Raw genomic sequence first — 20,205 nt, 5'->3', positions numbered from 1 at the left:
TACATGAAAAAGGGAACCAAAGCAATCTCCTTAGTTATGCTACTGTTAATAATGAACTCTATCAAACCTTTAAATATGTTGATATAAAATTATTTAGTAGAATTCTTCTGACATGCCAAGAACAAACAGGAGAATGCAGTAACACCTACAGTACAACATTTCTATCCAGTTTTTATGGAATAAAAATTCAACTGCTCACCTCTTCATGACCTATTGATCATAGGCATAATGCAAGAGTATCCATGTATCCATCAGCTAAGAGGGAAAGAAAAATGTTGGAGTTCTTCCTTAAGAAAATTAAGAAATTGGGAGTATTGCTTATAGCATGGAAAGCTAATGAAAAGTACTAACAGACATGGAGAGAAATCACTGAACAAGGCCATACTGAGCATTATTCAGCTGTTGTGTCTGCTAACTTAAACTCTATTTCCTTTTTTTTACTTCCTCTACAATATGCCCAGCTTTTAAAACTACTAGGAAATCTAAAAGAAACATTTATTGGACTTCTTACAAGACAAAACAAAAGGTCAGGTAGAACACCTGTGCTCTTCAAATACTGTTCTACATCTCAACAGCCCTTGTGATCTTTCACCTTACTTCAGCAAGTCATGTATTATGTTTTAAACCCCTAGGATAGGATTTTTTGGATTAAATACAATAGCAGAGGATTATACTCTTAAATCTAAAATACAGTTATAAATTATTATTCATAAATACATTGATTTTATACTGGGTTCCTTTCTATTTTGTTCTCCATGGAATTATAATTATTAAAAATAATTATGTTTCCTTATTAGCAGCCAGTAGATACATATACAAACTATCTATTTTCCACTTTTTGAAGTAGATTGGTAGGATTATGAAAAAAGTATCCCATTCTGTTAGGACTGCTTACATAAATACCTAATCCATGTGGTAAAGGCCTCTGTACCTGCCTGGATGCCTTTGCAGGATATTAAATCGGGTGAAAATTACTGTCTGAAGTGTATCTTCTTAAATATGAAGTTTACAATTCTATATATTTTGCACTAGCAATTGCTGCACACTTAATTTAGTTAACTGTTCTTCAGAGAGGGGTTTTCTAGCTCAAATGCTGTACCAGAGGTTTGGACATCTACTGGCAGAGAGGGAAAAGCAGAGGAGAATTTCTTGAACAACCCAGTTTCAGTCCAACTGGAGTATTTTTCCCTCACTTGGTGAGAACTCCAGTGGAGCAGAAAAACTATCTGGATGCTTTATTTTCATCCTGGCAATGGTTAAAATTCCTGGTACCTACAAACATCCTATAATTCTATCATTTAAAGCACCATCAGAACATAAATGATTTACTGCAATTTGCAAAAGGGGCTCTGTGTGCCTAAGAATGTAAAAGAGGCTTAGAGAATGCTTCAAGCTTGATAATCGGGTTACTTCTCTGTAATTTTAAAAATTCATTCCATGTATTTAAACATCTGTAAAAGGTTCAAAAGTAAAGTTGGCATATTTTGGGGTTTTTTTTAGCTTTCTTTTCTGTTAAGTCTAAGTAAAGGCTTCCAATATAAGGTTAGGCTACTGCAAATCCTTAAGAGTATATTAATTATTTTGTTTTTCATTATACATGGGAGATCCATTTTAAAATATAAATTACTCCTGGCACTAAAAATGATAAAAAGAAAGCAGCAGTTTGGTTAGAGTTTCCCTAAATTACTGAACACGGCACTTGAGTAAAAAGCAGCACCTGGCCATGAGACAGTGAAGCATCTTCTGCTGCTGCCAATTTTACCTTTACTTTTGGGAAAAAAAATATTTTTATGGCTTTGGAACAATTCAAAGAGATTTCTTTTCAGAATACCTAGATATTTATCACCTACTTTAGCATTTATGAGACCATTTCCTAAGCACACAGGAATTTCAAAGGGTATTTCCCAAGAGTTCAGTGCAGCAGTTCTGAAGTCTCTGAAAATACAATGGTTCTGATAAAGAGGTGTTCAGTATGCACCTGGTATTTCCATAAATATTGCTTTTCTTCAACTTTATTTTGTACTGGCTTTTCCTTGATTTTTACTGAGGGCAGCACTCAGTTTGTCATTCTTACTTGCTCCATGTGTCTGCACAGTGAAGGCTGAATTATAAAAGAAAATATTATATTAAATTTGGAATATACATATGAATTAATTTTTTGAATTTCAAAATATTTTCATGACAGAAACCGTAAAATTCTGGAATCCAACACTGCTGAAAAGACACAAACAGAAAATAAAATCAACCATTCTTCTTCCTTCAACCTACTGTGTTTTCCTTCTCAAACACAGTTCTCTACGAAGAGAGAAAAAAAAAAGGCAAGAATGTGTTAATTTTCACTAAATTATACTTTCTTTCTTTTTTTTCTTCCTTACTGCCCTCTTTGGTAAGCCAAAATATTGCAAACTTATGAATACAAAAGATGAATGTGCAGCCTACACAGACTTAAAAGCTATTTTTTGTGTACTGAGTGCATCAATGTGCAACCCATGCATAGTACTGTTATTTATTTAAATTTCCAACCAGTCTATTGAAAAAAACCCAAAAACCAACCAGAATTAGCATTCATTCTGTGGTCCTGCACAACTAAAAAACTTGAATGTTTACTGTGCTCCACCAGTTAGAATGGTTCGCACACATAAAATAAGAAACACAACAGAAAATAGAAATACTGCTACTGCCACTCTTTGCCCTCCTTTGCTATATAATATACAATATACAGTGAAAAATAATCAATATATACAATAAATTTTCCCTTTACTAGGAGTATGTATCTACACAAGACTATTTAAATTAAACAGGAATGGAAAATGAATTCAAAAAATATATCCAAATTACTATCATCAAGGTCAGATTTAACACATAATAACACTAAAAATACAATAAATTGCATTTGGTTGAGCAGTTCAGAGACTGCTTCTAATGCTGTACTATTACAGAATATATATGAGCTGTAAGTATATGGCTGTTCTGTACTGGAATATACAAATTTGTTTATAATCCTCCTCCATTATATCTGCTTCCCTCTAAGTGGTGTGTAGGTTTGTATTTAGCTTTTGTTTGTTTGGTGGGTTTTTTTGGTGTTTTTTTTTTTGTTGTTTTGTTTTTGTTTTTTTTTAATATATGACGTCATTAGGCTAGGAATGTTTTACATCTGGTACATGGCAAGCACCAGTGGGCCCAAAATGTGTTTGCAATACCCAAATAAGAACACAACCATGTATTTAGTCAAGCCTCTGTGAAATCTGCAATTACATGTTCTACACAAAAATAATCAGGATACTGCTCAAGTGTATGTACAAAAAAACTGAGGGTGGCAAATACTATCACATTTCAGTGCCTAGCAAATTTTGTGAATTTACCTATTTCTGATGGACCATGCTACCATGACTCTGCATCCATCCAGAAGACTCCAAATTCCCAGCAGAGCTACAGCTAATTCTGTGGCCCCAGGGTTTTCCAAGAAAATTAAGATTTTTGCTATTTTACTAGGAAATACAGGCAAACTCAAAAAATTAGATATGCACCAATCTACCTGGACACTGACAGTTTCTGGAAAATTCAGTTTTCAAGAGAAGCCTTTATGGTCTAAGAGATGCTCCTAAAAGAAACATGGAAACTGGACTCTCACAAGCAAGTTGTCTCAAATGAGCAACTGCAACTCCTTTAAGAAAGCTTTCCTAGCTGTTTAACTAGATCATGGATTTACCTTATTGCTTAATCTCTGCAGATGGAAATTACTCTCAAAAAACTTACCCCTTGATTTAACCTTTTTCTTCAAATAATGACTTGACTGTCAAAAAGGATTCTAAATATGGCATTGCACAGGATGGTATCTGATTATGCCTAAATTACAGCTCAAATACATGACTGCCAATATTTTTTCTTAATGTCATCTCTGTAAATTCCCCATATTGTGTGAAAATCTGATTAGCTTCCTTCGCTTCATCCCTGTTAAATGTTCTGACAGCTAAATCCCTACCTTCTATAAAGTTCTTATTAAAACCGCAGCCTCTGTAACACCTCTGAAATTCTGCTGGTGAGCTTTCACAGATGAAACTACATAGCTTTACCATAGCTGAACTGCTGTAATAGGGGGAAGAACTCAGACTTTCGGATGCTTTTTTTTTTCCCCCTCAAAAAATGTCCTCAGTTCTTAGTTAAAACTTTACTTCTTGCTACTTCTGCAACATCTCCCCAGACAGCTGCAGTTCTCTGTTGCACAGACTGCTCAGTGTGCCCAGGTGGCCAAGGAGGCCAATGGCATCCTGGCCTGAAGCAAGAATAGTGTGGCCAGCAGGGCAGGGGCTGTCCCCCTGTACTCGGCACTGGTGAGGTCACAATTTGAATCTTGCATCCAGTTTTGGGCCCCTCAGGACAAGAAGGACATTGAGGGGCTGGAGAGTGTCCAGAGAGGGGAATGGAGCTGGGGAAGGCTCTGAAGTGTTGTGAGAAGTCACTGAGGGAGCTGGGGGGGTTCAGCCTGGAGAAAAGGAGGCTCAGGAGGCACCTTATCACTCTCTACAACCCCTGAAAGGAGGGGGTAGCCTGGCAGGGCTTGGTCTCTTCTCTCAGGGAACAAGTGGCACGATGAGAGGAAATGGCCTGAAGTTGCACCAGAGGAGGTTTAGATTGGATATTAGGATTTTTTTTTCATGGAAAAGGTTACCAAGCATTGGAACATGCTGTCCAGGGATGCAGTTGAGTCCTCAGCCCTGGAGGTGTGCGAAGACAAGTCAATGTGGCACTTACGGACATGGCCTAGTGAGGGACTTGGCAGTGTTAATTTGCAGTCAGACTCAGTGATCCGAATCATTTCCAGCCCAAATGACTCTACAATTTGTTTAGAAGAAAAGTGAAATACTTTCAGACAGAAGTCTTTTTATGGTATTGCTGTTTTATCCTGGCAAGTTTCACACAACTTGAATTTAATTATGTTTATTGTGTCTTTCTGGGACAGAGTTAATTTCTTTCCAGCTGCCCTTTGGTGCTATGGTTATACTGGTGACCAAAACAGTGGTGAGAACACACAACTGTTTTATTTAGAAAATAAGTATTAAGCCTATAACTTCCTTACGATTATAAATACAGTTCGAAGACCGCCTACTTAAGGAAATGAATAGTTAAAAAATGTTAAGTATCTTAGAAGAATGTTCCAAGATATAGTCCCCCATCACTTTCTGAGATATTTAAAAGATGAAGGTGAAAGTGGATGCAGCTGCTTTGAAAGAAATGTGTGCAGGCCAGCACAGGAAAACATCAGTGCCATCTGTGACAAACAGTACCAAGCCATTCAAAACTCTTGTTACCATAAAGTACAGAAAAGTCTCCTAAATAGCTAAGAATCAGCTAAAAAATAGGTTGTTGATAAATGCATTTACTGTGAAACAATTATTTTAACAGAGAGGGCAATATAAAGAGTCCTGTAGGGAAAAACCATCAGTACTATAACAAGATTAGTCTCAAAAATTTCATAACACAGGAAGAACGATAATACTGTATATTAGCAAGTGTTATTAAAAAATATTTTTATCCCCTATAGAAACAAGATATTCAAACCAGAATTATTTCCCTGGATAGATCAATAGGTAAATTACCAATTGACAAGGAAACTGTTCAAATAATTGTGGAAACTGAAGTAGTTTCATCACTCACAGAGTTGTCAAATAATTTAGAGGCCTTCCAGAAGGTTCTTTACTGCTGAGGCCATACTTGTGCAATGACAAGTCAAGATAGCTTTTAAAAGTCTTTTCTACATGTAAATGTCTCACAGCTTTGTGCTGTGAGTCACCTTGCCCTCCTTTTAAACTGAATTTTGGAGTGGCTACACACAAGTTGGGCTTGTCCAGCCTGGAGAAGAGAAGGGACTGTGAAGGGACTTTATAACACCTTCCAGTGCCACAGGAGAGCTGGAGAGGGACTTTCCACAAGGGCATGGAGTGATCTGATGAGAGCTAATGGCTCTAAACAGAAAGAGAAGAGGTTTAGATTGGATATTGGGAAGAAGTTCTTTCCTGTGAGGGTGGTGAGGCCCTGGCACAGGTTGCCCAGAAAAGCTGCGGCTGCCCCATCCCTGGAAGTGTTCAAGGGCAGACTGGATGGTCTGAGGTTTGAGCAGTGTGGTCCTGTGGCCTTCTGCCCACGGCAGGGAGCTCAAACTGGACAATGTTTGAGCTTCATTCCAATCCAAACCATTTTATGATTCTATGGCAGAAATGTATCAGGACTGGACAGGCCCTTATGGCAACAATCCCCAAACCATAGCTTCTGAGCAAACTTTGCTCAAAGAATTGTGCTGCAATGATTAATGCAATAGGAAATAAATAATATTTTTTTAAAGTTAAGTTGAAGACATAAGGAAAATACCTCACCAACTGCAGTTGAATAAGGTACCTTATTTTATTAGTATTACTGCTAATGTGTAAAGGAAGGTTGTGGACCACTGCATTTCAGCTGGACTTTCAGATTTTTTTCATTTCTTTCCTAGTTCCTAACTGTGTCCCCAAGGTCAGCAAACTGACTTTGGTTAGAATGCTGTACTTCATATGCACTTGAGCACTTGAGACTGCCCACGAGCTACCATTCACATCCTCTTCTGAAACACATGAACTTCTGTCTTCCATTTTTTTGTACCAATCAAAAAACCCCAAACCTCTGTTCTATATTTTCAAGGTTATGGAGTGACAGTTTGGTGAGTAAAGATCTCCTTTCATAGCGCATGCTTTTTCATAAATCAATCGGTCATTTTGAACTATAGCCCAAAGAACAGAGGAAGTATCAGATGTGTCCATTATTAAGGTAGAAATTTTAGACAGCCCATCACTAAGAAGCTAAACTGGAACTCAATCAACAAAAGTTGATGCTATTGACCTCAGAGATATTAATGTTTTATGCTGCATTTTTGTAGCTCTAAGCACTAAATTTATGACCTGTTCAAAATACAAGGAAAAAAATCTGACACACAAATAAAACACATTTATAAGAAAAAAATATTGCATTCTCATGCTTCAGGAAGAATGCACAAATAACTGGGAAGAAAATTTAAAAACAAAATCACACATTATATTCCCAAGACATAGATAACACAGTTACCCTTGCAGCTCAATGATGACCAAAACTGCTGAAAGCTTACAAATGTTATGTCATGAATCTACTATAAATAAAAAGTTTGGGAGGCAAAGGTTAAGGTTCTGCAAGTTCCAAAAGAACCTCCTGATTTTTTTATCCCACTTCACCCTGGCCTGTTAGTATAAAATCTCTGAGGCATACTCAATATTACCCAAATCCCAAGCATTATTATTTCAGTTGCTCTTCAATTTAATGAAAACATTCCTTGTGACTGAGTGTGCCAGTAAATTAATGACTTCTGCTAATGTCACAGGCTCAGGAAAACTCATCATCCCATCCTCCTAACATCAAAAATGTTCAGCAAAGCAGAAATCATATGTCAATGACATTTTTCTTACACACATAAACACTACACAAACACTTTTTAATAAGAGGTTTGATTAAAGTAACACATTAGATTTCAATAGTATCTGAACAAAAATTTCTTTCAAAAAACACTAACAATTCAAAATCTGTCACTTTCCTTCAGGAAACAAGAAAATCCTATTGAGCCCATAATGGGACAAACCAGATTCTTATCTCTGCAGTGATAATCTCAATCACACCAATGACTGTGCCATATTCTGGATTATATCATGATACAAGAGTAACTCAGATGAGGTAGCAATGTGGATATAAATCACCATCCCTGGAAGCGTTCAAAAAGTCTGTGACTGTGGCATTTGGGGACATGGTGAACACAGTGGTCTTGGGTTAACAGTTGGACTCAGTGATCTGAAAGGTCTTTTCATAATGATTCTATGATAATGATTCTATTCACAATGATTCAAATCATTCATAAATGATTCTATGTTTTTATGCCACAAACCATTTTCTGCCTTGTATTTACTCTAGCTCCTTTTGTTTTTTTCAAACCACTTTGTACATTTTTGGGAAATATTTTAATAATTGAATCCCAGGTTCTTACTGAAATGTAAACTCCTTTATGTATTCTAGTAAGTACTACCAATTCTTAATATACAGCAGTGGTCCTAAGACACCCAGAACCCTAAAGAGGCTGCAAAACTGTTGTTTAGGGTATGAATGATGAACCAAAAAATACATGTTATAATAGCTGTGTTTTAAATTAACTTGGAGCGCACATGTTTTTGTGTTTGTATACTGCGGCTATTTTGGAGTTCCTAAAGCTTTTAAGAATTTACACAATAACTGCAATTATATCTTGTGCGCTTTCCAAGTGTACTGTGCACTTCAGTGGAGCTCATACCAGTGCTCAAGCAAAACATTCCTCACTGGATTTCCTCATCATGGTAGATGACAGTCCTTACTTTTTGCTAGAGCAAAAATTCCTTGATTCATTTCTCATTATGGTGTATGACAGTATTTACTTTGTCTGGGATTTTTAAAGGAAACAAAACTTTCAGAATTATAACTCAGATTGCGTAAGACTGCATACAAAATGTAAAACACAGAAGTGTCTGTGAAAGATGGAAATTATGCCTAGGAATACAAAGAAAAAGAGTAATCCATAAAGTTGAAAATAGGCTGAGATTAAGAAATGTCATATGGCTTGAAATCCCCAAAGGCAAAGACACAGCATGCATTTTATAAAAATGGATTATTAAGGTGCTGAGGGTAGACAGTTTCTACTTCCTTCTGGAACAGAACATGGCAAATAAAATGACTGAAAATGGAACAATATGTTTCTCTCAGAAAAACAGTATTTTCTGAGCTCATTTCAGAGAAGCAAATAATTATATGCCTCATACACAAGAATCAAGAGATAAAGCAAGCTAGTATAAAAATAAGTGATACACAGTATGTACAGTAACATCAGAAATACAAGTTGATGCAAAACCTGTTAAATGCTCCAGAATAGTGCCTCTTTGAAAGTGAAACTCCAAATGCCCCTGATACTCTGTGACATGCATTATCTGGGTGGAAAGAAAGAAAACAGGTTCTGAAAGTGCAGCCACTGGCAAAGCACTGATGGTTGAACTTTAGAGAGTAAAAATGTTGCTCTACCCCATGCTCACTGTCCCCAAGGACAACAGACACTAATAATGTTTTCATTTCTCTGATTTAGGTATCTGATGTCATATTATCAGATGCTAAAGTCCATACTGGTTCTCAATTAAACCATAAGATTTTTGTTCTAATTTGCAAAACAGAAAATTAATTTTCCTTTTATTAAAAAAAAAATTGTAACCCATTCCTCCAGCACAGGATATTTTTAATATGAAACTTTATGACTTATAACAGTTACAATTGGATTTAAAGTAAGATAGATATTTAGCACTCAGAAAAGCAAGAGAAGAACATAACAATGTGTACTCTTGTCATTCTTGCATCTGTAATTTCTACTCACAAAACAGGCAGCTCCAGTCCCAAGAATAACTAAAATCTTTCAGATAAGTCTATATTTCAAGAATATCCACCCAGGTATGAGAGAAATTCACTTCCAGAGTTTCAGAATGCCAAAATCCAGACCAAAAAAAAAACCAAAATGTTGAGGGACTTACCCCATTTAAGGGAAATGTTTTCCATCCTAGTTCTCCGAGGGCTGTTGTAGTATCAAGTAACACAACTGAAAAATGGAAAAAGAAATTGTGTTTGTGGTATTGCTTGGATTAGACACAGCAAAGTATTAAAACAGAAAGGACTGAACTCGCCATGTTGGCCAAGTTCATTTGGGCTTTCATGGCTCACATTTCTTACCTATGAAAGTATGAAAGTCTCAAAACTCATAAAAACCCCTAAATCTTTTGCAGAAATCATTGCCAAATCACAGAACACTACTGATATTTAACCACTAAAATATGCCTGATCAAACATGCACATTCCTGCAATCCCTTGCCTGGAAATTTGGAAAGTCTGCAGCATTAAAGCTAATAAAATACACAGTTTCAAAAGTAAGATTTTTTTAATCAAACCCATAAACTTCCCAGAAATAAAGTTATACAATTTACAAACTGAGAACACAGAAAGACAAACAACTTCAGTTTCTCTCTTGGATAGAGTATCACATTGTTAATATCAGCTGCATATATTTTGCATCACTTCTGTCATATTCATGTTTGGTATTTTGATATATGATAGAATGTGCATTATCACATATTACAAAATGTTTCTGCATTATTTTAATGTTAAATTACATTAACTTACTTTTTCACTTCCATTCACTGATGCTAAAGAAAATATATGTAGCACAGGAGACATTTTACCCACAGGTACTACCGCCCTCTAATGGAATTGTTTCATCCGACCCTCTAACTTCAGAAATCTATATTAGGATTTAAACACAAAATTAAGTGTTATACAGGGCAGTATATTGTAATTATTGAGTTGGTGTGTTTTGATTGCTGAGCTCCTCCTTACAGTCCACTAATTCCAGTTCCTCTTTGAATGGTTAAATGACGGAGAAAAATAATTAAGCAAATTATTTGAAACATGACCCCACTATCCACACATTTGTGGGGTTTATATTGCTGTGTACTATCTTCTACACCTTGTCTGTCCAAATAATCAATGTACAGCTATCTATATAATGTGTTCTATTTAATATATATATAATATATAATATATTAATTAAATATATAATATAATATCTATATAATGTGTTTCTAGAAAGCAGTACAGCAGCAGCAGAAGCCAGGTCATATTCTTCTGCCTTACGGAAAAGGCACCTTGGCATGGACTCTGAACTTGGAAGTTTATTACAGGGAACTTGACCCAGCATCTTCCCTCCTCTTTTGTACTAGTGACACTTAGAGCACCTCCGTGTTTGAATGGATGGTGACTTTTAACCTGAAACTGAAGTTTGCTGTCTCGTCGACAGCCTTACAGGCAAGTATAAAGCTCAATATAAACCACATAAAAGCCCAATGGTTTACGTGAAGAAATAATGACATTTTTAAAATATATTCAACAAAGGGGAGTATTCTGCTCTCCACTTCTTCACCATTTCACTGTATGAAGCTTTGTGAATAATATGAGTATAAACTAATAACTTTTTACAATCACTATTTTACTTTAAAAAAAAGGATCACTATCCTCATTGAGACTACTGCTGTCTTCCACTTGCTTAAAAAGCTGTGATTTACAGCTGTCGTAGTATTTTCTATTTGTGTCAGGCTACCATGCTCTTGTGGAAGAGACAAAAAAAACATCTCACTTGACATTTGACGCAGCATTTTCCCATGTAAAACTTTTAAGTTGATTATAACTGGGGATCTGTTACCTCAAAAAAAAAACCCAACCAAACTGGGTTTACACATTTCTTTTTCATAGAGAAGACCAACTTCTCAGCAAGTTTCTGAGAATATTTCAGTTAATCTTAGGTGTTTTCTTCTTTCCATCTCTCCCCCCATCCTTTCTCCACCCAGAAAACGTGGACTATTTATTATGTCCTTTGTTTCCAGCTGAGTTTCAAGTTATATCTTGCTCTTTGTCAAGTACTATTCCTACAGACCTGCAGGCAGAAATAAATTTTTCTATGAGCAGCAATAATTAGGGTTTGAAGTATCATTTCAGTTTTACAATTTTTGTGGTAGCAAGACCGCAATTTAATAAACATCATCCACTTATTCAAAATTAATACTTCTGTGGAACAAGACCCAAAATACAGAAAGGAATACTAATTCATTTCTTCAGTGGAGCCTGAATTAATTAATTCCTTACCTGAATTAATCAAGTACTACTTGAAGGCTCAAAGCTATACATTAAAAAAATTAAATCTAGAGTAAATTCATCACTAAAAGTATATTCCTCGTATACATTTACCAAATATCCCCAATGAATAATTGAGTTTTGTTAAAACACAATTTTTGATACATTTGACATACCAAGGCTCTTGAATGCTCACATATTCTCACCTGTAGCTACCAACTCTGTAAGAACTGGAAAATTCAAACCAACTGGGGAATTCTCCAACTGGAGAATTCAAACCACCAAAAAACTGCTAACCAGAACTACAATGGTATCACCTTCAGAGTCAGAAATAAAAATCATAACAATGAAAAGACTGTCTTTCTAACAGGACTTGTATTACAAGACATAAAATAATTATCAGTCAAAAAAGTGCAAATACTGATATATCGAGTAAACCTTATGTTTGTGCCGAAGAAACACAAACTCCAGTGACGCTGTGGATTCAAGAGAGTCTGCTATTCAAATGAGGACACAGATAAAGCAATAAAATCCTCGAGCACTTCAGAGGTTTGGAGATATCTACATGCTAGACTTCAGTGTGGGACAGAGACACCCAAGCTATCTTTAAAGGAGGTGATTAAGAAGCAGCCTATCCCCAGCAGCACAGACCTGATGGCAGACAAATCTGCACTGCCGAGGCGCTTCCAACTCACAGGTCTTATGGCAGAAAATCCCTCTGCCAAAGAGCTCCAGGCTAAGAGGAATGCCAGTATGTAAACATCTGAATTACACACAGGAGTGGAGGCTCCCCCTCTGCCTGCAGGATAGGGAAAGTTTCAGGAGAACTGGAAATTCATATCCAAAGAGACTAAAAAAAGATGGTGGGCATACTCCTATGATGCTTATAATGAGAAAATTCCCTAAAAAGCTAATGGAATCACAAAGTCATATTTATTGACCCTTGTCCCTACATTTACTTATGTATGTTCATTTGTATGCCATAAAATGCTCCATCTTTCTTAAAAAAAAAAAGAAAAGTGTCCATTATGGACAAGCCATTAGCTGCCAGCATAAACAGAAGTGTGTCCAGAACTACTACAGTGAATATTTTACGGGAAAAGCTCTGAGTACACTGGTTGAGTCTCAGCAATTTTATTGACATTTGTGACATCCAACCTCCACTTTAAGCAGGCACTTTTCTGAGGTGATGGCTCTTAAACTTGCACAGTGAACAAGAGTTTAGGCCTGCCAGTACAAAGTCATGTCACAATTCAAAATGAATTCAAAGATCATTTAAAAAAACACTTTGGATAAAAAAAACCTCAGATTTAGCACTTGAATATCCTTTCTTGAATAACTGAACTGGGGATACTAACACTTGCATAATAATATACAGACTTGAACATACATCTGCAAGTCTATTGTTTAATTACCTGCACATTTCATTCATTCATAGAAGTGTTTAGCTTTTTTTTCCAGTACCTACTTTAATATATATTATTATTACTCATTATGTCATATTGAGCTTCAGTTTCCTTTTTTCTGGACATTATCTTACACTGCTATTATTAGACTTTACAACTGAAATTAATCTTTTCAGAGGTTTTAGCTGGTCCCAAGGAAACTGTTTTACCCAAAATTACGATGAGCAGAGCTCTGAGGACTGACAGGGTGGAATTTTAATTTTCACTCCAAAATGCTGTTCTAAAGATGAACTCTGCAATCCTGTCTGTACAACCAAGTAAAAAAGCCTTTCAAACATTCATTTCACTAGTTTCTTTTCTTCTTTTGTTTACACATCTCCAAACAGGGTATGTGTGAATTAACACAATTAATACAGGAGTTTGGCCAACTTCATGGAATCACAGTTTGATATTGGATCACCCAGTCTGATCTGCTCATTTTAAACATTTCACTGTTACCTCTAGAGTGGGTAAGCCTAAGATTTGCAAAGAAAGCAAAGCAATACACAGACATTAATTTCTGAAGACAGCACTAATAACTCAGGAACATCTCGTCTGTACTGTGTAAAAGATACAGAAAAACCCTGAAAGTTTCAGTATCTTCCAGCAAGGTAGCAAGACATTACAGATGATCCTCAGAAATGGGCAAAACTGGGACCTGTTTTTTTGTCCCTGATAACATTATTATTGAATACAAAATTTATATTTATAAGGCAAACAGAGAGAGCTTTTGAAGACTCTAATTTCCAGCCCTCAAGAAATTTGTTGCTATCTTCTGAAGTGTCTGTACTTTCTTCAGGATTTATGTTTTTTGGTTTTTTTTTTTCATTTTTAGGAAAAGGATCACATGCAGTATTCTGAAATCATTCCTTTTAACAGTATGTATTAAGAGTCCTGGTTATTTTTATATCCTGTTTATATATCCAGGGTCACATTAGCCTATTTTTTTTTTTTTTTGCTGCAGCATTGCACTCATAAGCTGTTACTACTCTACAAGATCACTGTCCTGTACAGATTCACTCCTTTTCAGCATTTTTTTTTCAGTTTGGGTTAAATTTTTGCTCTTGAATGTACAAAGATCCATTGGTTTATACTAAAACAAATTTAATTTGCAAGGGCTGACCTTTACTAAGTAATAAAGGCTCCTCCCTGTCTGCACATCCTCCTTCTTTCTTACTGCTTTTTTGTCAGGTATTGAGTTTATATTTGTTTTCATGTTACTAATGAAAAATGTTGGATTAATGGTGAATAACTAATATCTCAAATTCTGTGATTTAACAGTCACTAAAACTACTTTAAGGCTCCTTACACCTCAGGGGTTTTTTTTAAACCCATTTGGCAGAAAAATTTAGGCTTACTGTCAGAAGACTCTATCATATTCTGTTATAATATAAAAAAATCTCAACATATTACTGCTGTGGCTTGCCTGCCTGAGGAAGACAGAAAGAAGAAGGGAATATGCAATATCCAAGTTACCTTGGTAATTAACATGCAATCAACTGGGAAAAATTATTTAAATGCTTGGTTTTATGACCAGGCCTGTTTTCCATAAACCAAATAAACTGGCATTCATTATACCCATATCAATAGAATCCTTTTCCATAATTTTCATTATTTTGCATTCAACGGCTATCTGGTTTAGGCAAGATTAATGAGATGCAGTAATAAAGTATGAGGACCACCTGTCTAGATAGCAATTCTGCCAGGGAAGTGTACAGGAGTCACAGCAAATCAGAGAGTAAACAAAGTATTGACAATGCTGTTTGCCTGAGATAAGCAGGATTAGAGCCAGCAAAATAGAGAGAGTAATCCTTCCACTCTCCTCAACATTTCCAAGAGTTTTATGTCAGACTCCAAGAAAATCCTTGCTACCCTACAAAGAAGAGGGAGAGCTGTGACTAATTGGGAAGCTGGGGAATCTCCACTCCAGGAGGCTTTTAAGACACCTTGAACACTGTCAGGCCTGGTTTCTGCATAATCTTCTGTTGCCTTGGGGCAGAGCAGGGGAGATAAATTACTTCTCCAAATGTGAGTTTTATAAAAATCTAGTTACCTGGTTAATGGTGCTTCCCTTTTCTTTTCAAACCACATCTCTAACACCTACGCTTTTCCAGTATTCCTGAATTCCCCGAGTCCCTGAACTCATTAAATTTACCATCAATAGCCCAGAGATGTCCTCAGCCAATTCTTTCAGGACTCTTGGAAGAGAACTACTTACACCAGATGGGGAGTACTTCATATTCTTCATGTTATATGAATAAATCACTAATTTCTATTTTCCCAATTTCAAACACATTATTTTCTGCCTCTTTCTAAAAATAGTTCAATACCACTCACACAAATATTTTTATTCAAAATGCAATAGAGAAATTCCCATTATCCTGAGTGTTGTGAGACTTGGGCATTTACCTAACATACTTTTTATTTTCAGTTTTCTACACTAGGTATTTTCTAACATGTGCTAATTTCCACATGTATCCTCTCTTTTCCATTAATGATGAGAAATGTTCATAATTCTAGTTTCTGCTTTCATGTTACCTCCAATGTAGGCTGAGCTGTTATCCAAAGCTGGCCTTTTGTTACTGATCAGTGATCTCCTAATCAAGAACTTTTAAAAGGAATTTCCCCTTTCACCGTTCTTATTCTCATATTTGCATACTCATACAAACACTTAAAATTTTCTTTTGCTGAATGGCCAGAATAATTTTTCATGTACTAAACCAAACATCCTATTCACGATACATTCATCTTGTCAGTGCTAAGAAATTAGATGGGGTTATATTGGATAAATGCCTGTCTTTATCTTGGTACTCTTTTACTCCACTACACGAGGTCTCCAGTGAGAATCTTCAAAACCCAATTCCCCCACAGCATCATTTTTCTTTCCATACATTACATACAGATGCTTAAGGAATGATTTCCCCTCTTTTCTCATTTGCTTCAATTACGTGTTTCAGTCTTACTGTTTCCTACAACTTCCTGGATAGGTATAATTTGAGATCCTGTGGCTCTCAGAAAACAAGATTAAAACAAACAATGGTTCTTTTGGGGAGAAGAAAAAAAAGCTCCCACCCACCTTTAACATTCAACCTTTTTTTCCAAGATAACATTCTTACCTATTTCTTAGCAAGATCATTTTTTAAATGAAATTAAATTTTATCATATTACAGAGCCAATAAAACGATCCTTTCCATATGCAAAGATGCATGTTCTCCTTAGAGGAGAAGAAGGCTGCTGTAACCCTACTGCTACATCTCTCTCTGGAGTGGAAACCAACATTTTCATAACCAATGTTTCAGTTTTACTACATCATTTTTTCATACTTTCTTCCATTCTCATGTTAAAAATCAACATGAACCCCTTTTTTCTCATTATTATTATTATTGTATCATTGTATTGTTATTATTATTGTATCATGTATTATTATGTATTGTTATTAGCATTGCCAAGCATTGCAGACCCCTCAGTTACACCTGTCTTTCTGAAAGCAGGATTTAAATGCAGATTTTTTTTTTTAATTGGCAAGCTCTATGTTAACTTCAGGGTTTAAAGTTTCCAACCACAAATATATTTTAACAAGAGCATTTTTCCTCCCTTACCAATGCCATTTTCCTGAAAAGTAAGCAACTGCAATATTTTGAACACCTATCAAAAATGTGATAATCAATTACTGTAAATTACAATTTATAAATACCTAAGCCAAGAGTTATTTTCAATAAACATGAATCCTTGCACTGAAAAGACATAACAGTACAATTTTATGTTCTGTTTCTTTCCATTATTTTAATCCCTGTCTATAACTCTGGAAAAGATATCAAAGTAAGGGGAGAAATTCAACAGTTTATCAGCTAAAGGCATGTAATAATGGTCAATAATAGATTCAGTCTTCCCCAGTAAGGTGGATTCCAAGTTTTATTTCACGAATACCAAATGAAGCCTTGGAAATCCACTTGATACATTCAGTGGCACCAAATGCATAGAGAAAATCTGTCAGTGCAGAAACACATGACAATTTCTGCACTGAAATCTTTCTAGGATAACAGTTACAATTCCAAATTGTACATGGCTAGATCTTAACTACTTATTCTGCCACCCAGCAGGTTATTTTGCTCTAGGACAGCTGTAAACATTTCCTATTTTGAGGTCTCACATAGGCACTTGCTTCTCCCATGTGAGTCTTGCTCATCAGCACAAGAAAAAATAAAACTACTGAGGTAAAAAGAAAGCATTCTCACATCCAAAATAAATGGGCTTACCTCAGAAATAGATGAGGCCCCAAGTTTTCCTCAGGTAATTGTGGAATGGAAAATGAGTAGGTAATGTCCTATCTCTCCTAGCCTGTAAGAGAGCTTTTTCCCCAAGAGCAGTGTCAAAGTGATTTCAAAGTGATTTTGTTGATCAGTGCACTTTCAGACTGAAAAGCAAGGCAGGAGAAGGTTGTGAAATGCACAGCTCAGCCAGGAGGGATGAACTCCCACATTTGTAATGCACCAGAGGGGGCTGAGCTCTGCAATGTCAGCCCTGCAGGACAGGCAGTGAGCACAGAACTGAGGAAGTCCTGGCAGGCAGAGGCAGACTGCTCCACTTTAATGTGCTCCTCACAAAGAATGAGATGGGGAAAAAGGAGTTTAGGTACCAGGGAAACAATGTGTTCTTACCACTGACTCAGCTTTAAGATACTCCTTTACAGCAGAGATTGCTGTTAAAATGAAGTGAGATAATGCTGTTCACAGCTCCAGAAAACACCACCAGACCTGTATTATTTTTCTGTGTTTTTGGTTTCACATGTGTAATACAAAAAGATCAAGAGCTAATCCTGATAAAAAGAGGAGTCAAAAAATGATGATAGGAGCCCAGCTGCCCTACTTCATAATTTTCATTCTGCCTTGAAAATACTAATTGATATTCAATTCACCATCATGTTCATGTCAACAGTAGATTACTGGGCAGCATTTCCTAAATGAACACAAATACCTGACAGTTTTGTCAGCCCTGTTTATTAACCTAAGTATATCTTCATTAGGGAAATTAGAAACAACTGAAATTCAGACAGATTTATCTTTCCTTGCACTGGTAAATGATTTGTGTGTTGAAGCCAATTCTCTTAGGTTGGGACTAATGCTAAATTTAATATTCTTCACTTTACTGTTAACCTTTTTTACTCTGCATTCTTACAAGCAGTTTCTTTTATGTCTTTTACTTTAATACTTGTATTGGGTCTTGACAAAATGAACAAAAAGTTAATGTCACAACATCCATAAGTGAAAAAAAAATCCCCAACATACAAAAGCTTTTGGGAAATTATAACAATACCTATAGATAACTGTCAGACAAACTAATTATGAAGTTAATAACTCCATGGCTATTGGTCCTATACCCCATACTTTTTGGGAATTCCTCTTCAAGGGGGGTAGAAACTTCCCTCTGGAGTTCATGGGCATAATCAAACCCACCTTAGGCATTCATTCTTCCTTGCCCTGCTCTGATCCAAAGACATAGCCTCTCTAATAGTAAAGGATGTAATGGCATTGCAAAGTTTTGCTGCCTTTTCCCAGTGAATACCTGGGAAGGCTGATACATAAATAGCTTTCAACCTCATAATCTGTCTCTTTTTAAGTGGAGTGAGAAGTGTGGAGTGTTCCACAGCAGTTCCTTGAAAGAAAGAAGTTCTGAAGAGAACAGCTGACAACGTCACAAATAGGGACTGAGAGGACAGATGGCCACTGCTTACTCAAGTAGTCACTTAATAACCATAATGAAAAATTAGCAGTTTGGTGACTCCGAGGAACAGAACAGACCAATCTTAGGAGAGGAACAAAGGCTGAAGCAACTGAAGTTTGTGCTTGACTGGCAGCACAGCCCCACGAAGAGCTGTTTGAGAATCTCTGGCTCAAGAACTAAGACAAGGGACCAGTCCAGGATTTTTGGCAGAGCCTTTGAGGCTGGTGTGTTCAGAGCTGCAGAGCTGCTTCAGACAGGCTGAGAGCAAAAACTGGGAGTCTGAAACTCTCACACAGGCAAATCAGACATGGGAACAACAGTCAGGGAAGTTCCAGACATGAAACACGAAGGAGGGTTCTTCTGTAATGCACAGACCCACCCACTGAAGCCAAAGACTCTTTATCGTTCTCTCACTATCTTCTACTGTTTCTGTAGTTCAGCCTAACTTTTAAACTCCAGGCAGCTAAATCAGACTTTACCTATATCCAGTCCATATTTTTAAATCAAAATGAAATGGGATCATCCTTATTTTGCAGGGAGAAAAGCTACAATGCAGAAAGCAAAGGAAAAAATCCAGCCCAGAAATGGTAGATCCTGACTTGCCTGCTTTACCCAGCTAACAGGAAAGTTAAACTTCTCTGTATGAAGTGGTGTAGAGGGTGGGAAAGCACAGCTGTTTTCAATCCCCATCTGTTGCAGAGCTGTACTCTGAACTACCACTACCACTTAGAATTCATCCACAAGATATACAAATTGGCCTCCAGAAGTGACAGGACATTTATTATTATCCACTCCAGACCTATGGCATTGCCACACAAACAGGATGAAGTTAGTATTTCCTACTAAAACAATAAGACATGCTCCATGATCTCCCTATTGACCCAGTGTCTTGGTCACCAGTCGGCTGGGATAGAGGTAATTTTCTTCTTAGCAGCTGGTGCAGTGCTGTGTTTTGGATTTAGTATGGGAATAATAAAGTTAACACAGCAATGCTTGGGTTGTTGCTGGGTAATGCTCATCCCAAGTCCAGGACTTTTCAGTATCTCAGGCTCTGCCAGTGCACAAAAAGCTGGGAGGGAGCATGGCCAGGGCAAGTGATCCAAACTGGCCAAAGGGATATTCCACACCCCAGAACATCATGCTCCATGTGTTACCTGAAGGGTGTTGGCTGTGAAGTTCTTGGGAACAGGCTGGGCATTGAACAGAGATGAGCAAGTGAGTTGTGCATCACTTGCTTTCCTTAGGTTTTATCTCTCTTTTTATTTCCAACTGCTGTTCTTCTTCATCACCATTATTATTATAA

The 20,205-nt window shown here is 36.6% G+C and overlaps 1 protein-coding gene and 1 long non-coding RNA gene across 5 annotated transcripts in view; one reads left to right on the top strand and one right to left on the bottom strand.

Moving 5' to 3' along the window:
• LOC137468640 (uncharacterized) overlaps positions 1-20,205 on the top strand; it is a 590,084-nt gene that overhangs the window by 340,355 nt on the left and 229,524 nt on the right. The gene's annotated exons all lie outside the window — the stretch shown is intronic.
• The window catches only part of EPHA6 (EPH receptor A6), a 367,788-nt gene that overhangs the window by 330,919 nt on the left and 16,664 nt on the right, over positions 1-20,205 (bottom strand). For all 4 annotated transcript variants that reach the window (XM_068180480.1, XM_068180478.1, XM_068180483.1 and 1 more), the window contains exon 2: positions 9,591-9,655. In XM_068180480.1, the coding sequence (XP_068036581.1) occupies positions 9,591-9,655 (65 nt within the window). The remainder of the gene's footprint in view (positions 1-9,590; positions 9,656-20,205) is intronic.

The sequence above is a fragment of the Anomalospiza imberbis genome, chromosome 2 (assembly GCF_031753505.1).
Source record: "Anomalospiza imberbis isolate Cuckoo-Finch-1a 21T00152 chromosome 2, ASM3175350v1, whole genome shotgun sequence".
Taxonomy (NCBI): Eukaryota; Metazoa; Chordata; class Aves; order Passeriformes; family Viduidae; genus Anomalospiza; species Anomalospiza imberbis.
The sequence above is the reverse complement of the archived record's forward strand: the minus strand, read 5'-3'. Positions and strand labels throughout refer to the sequence as shown.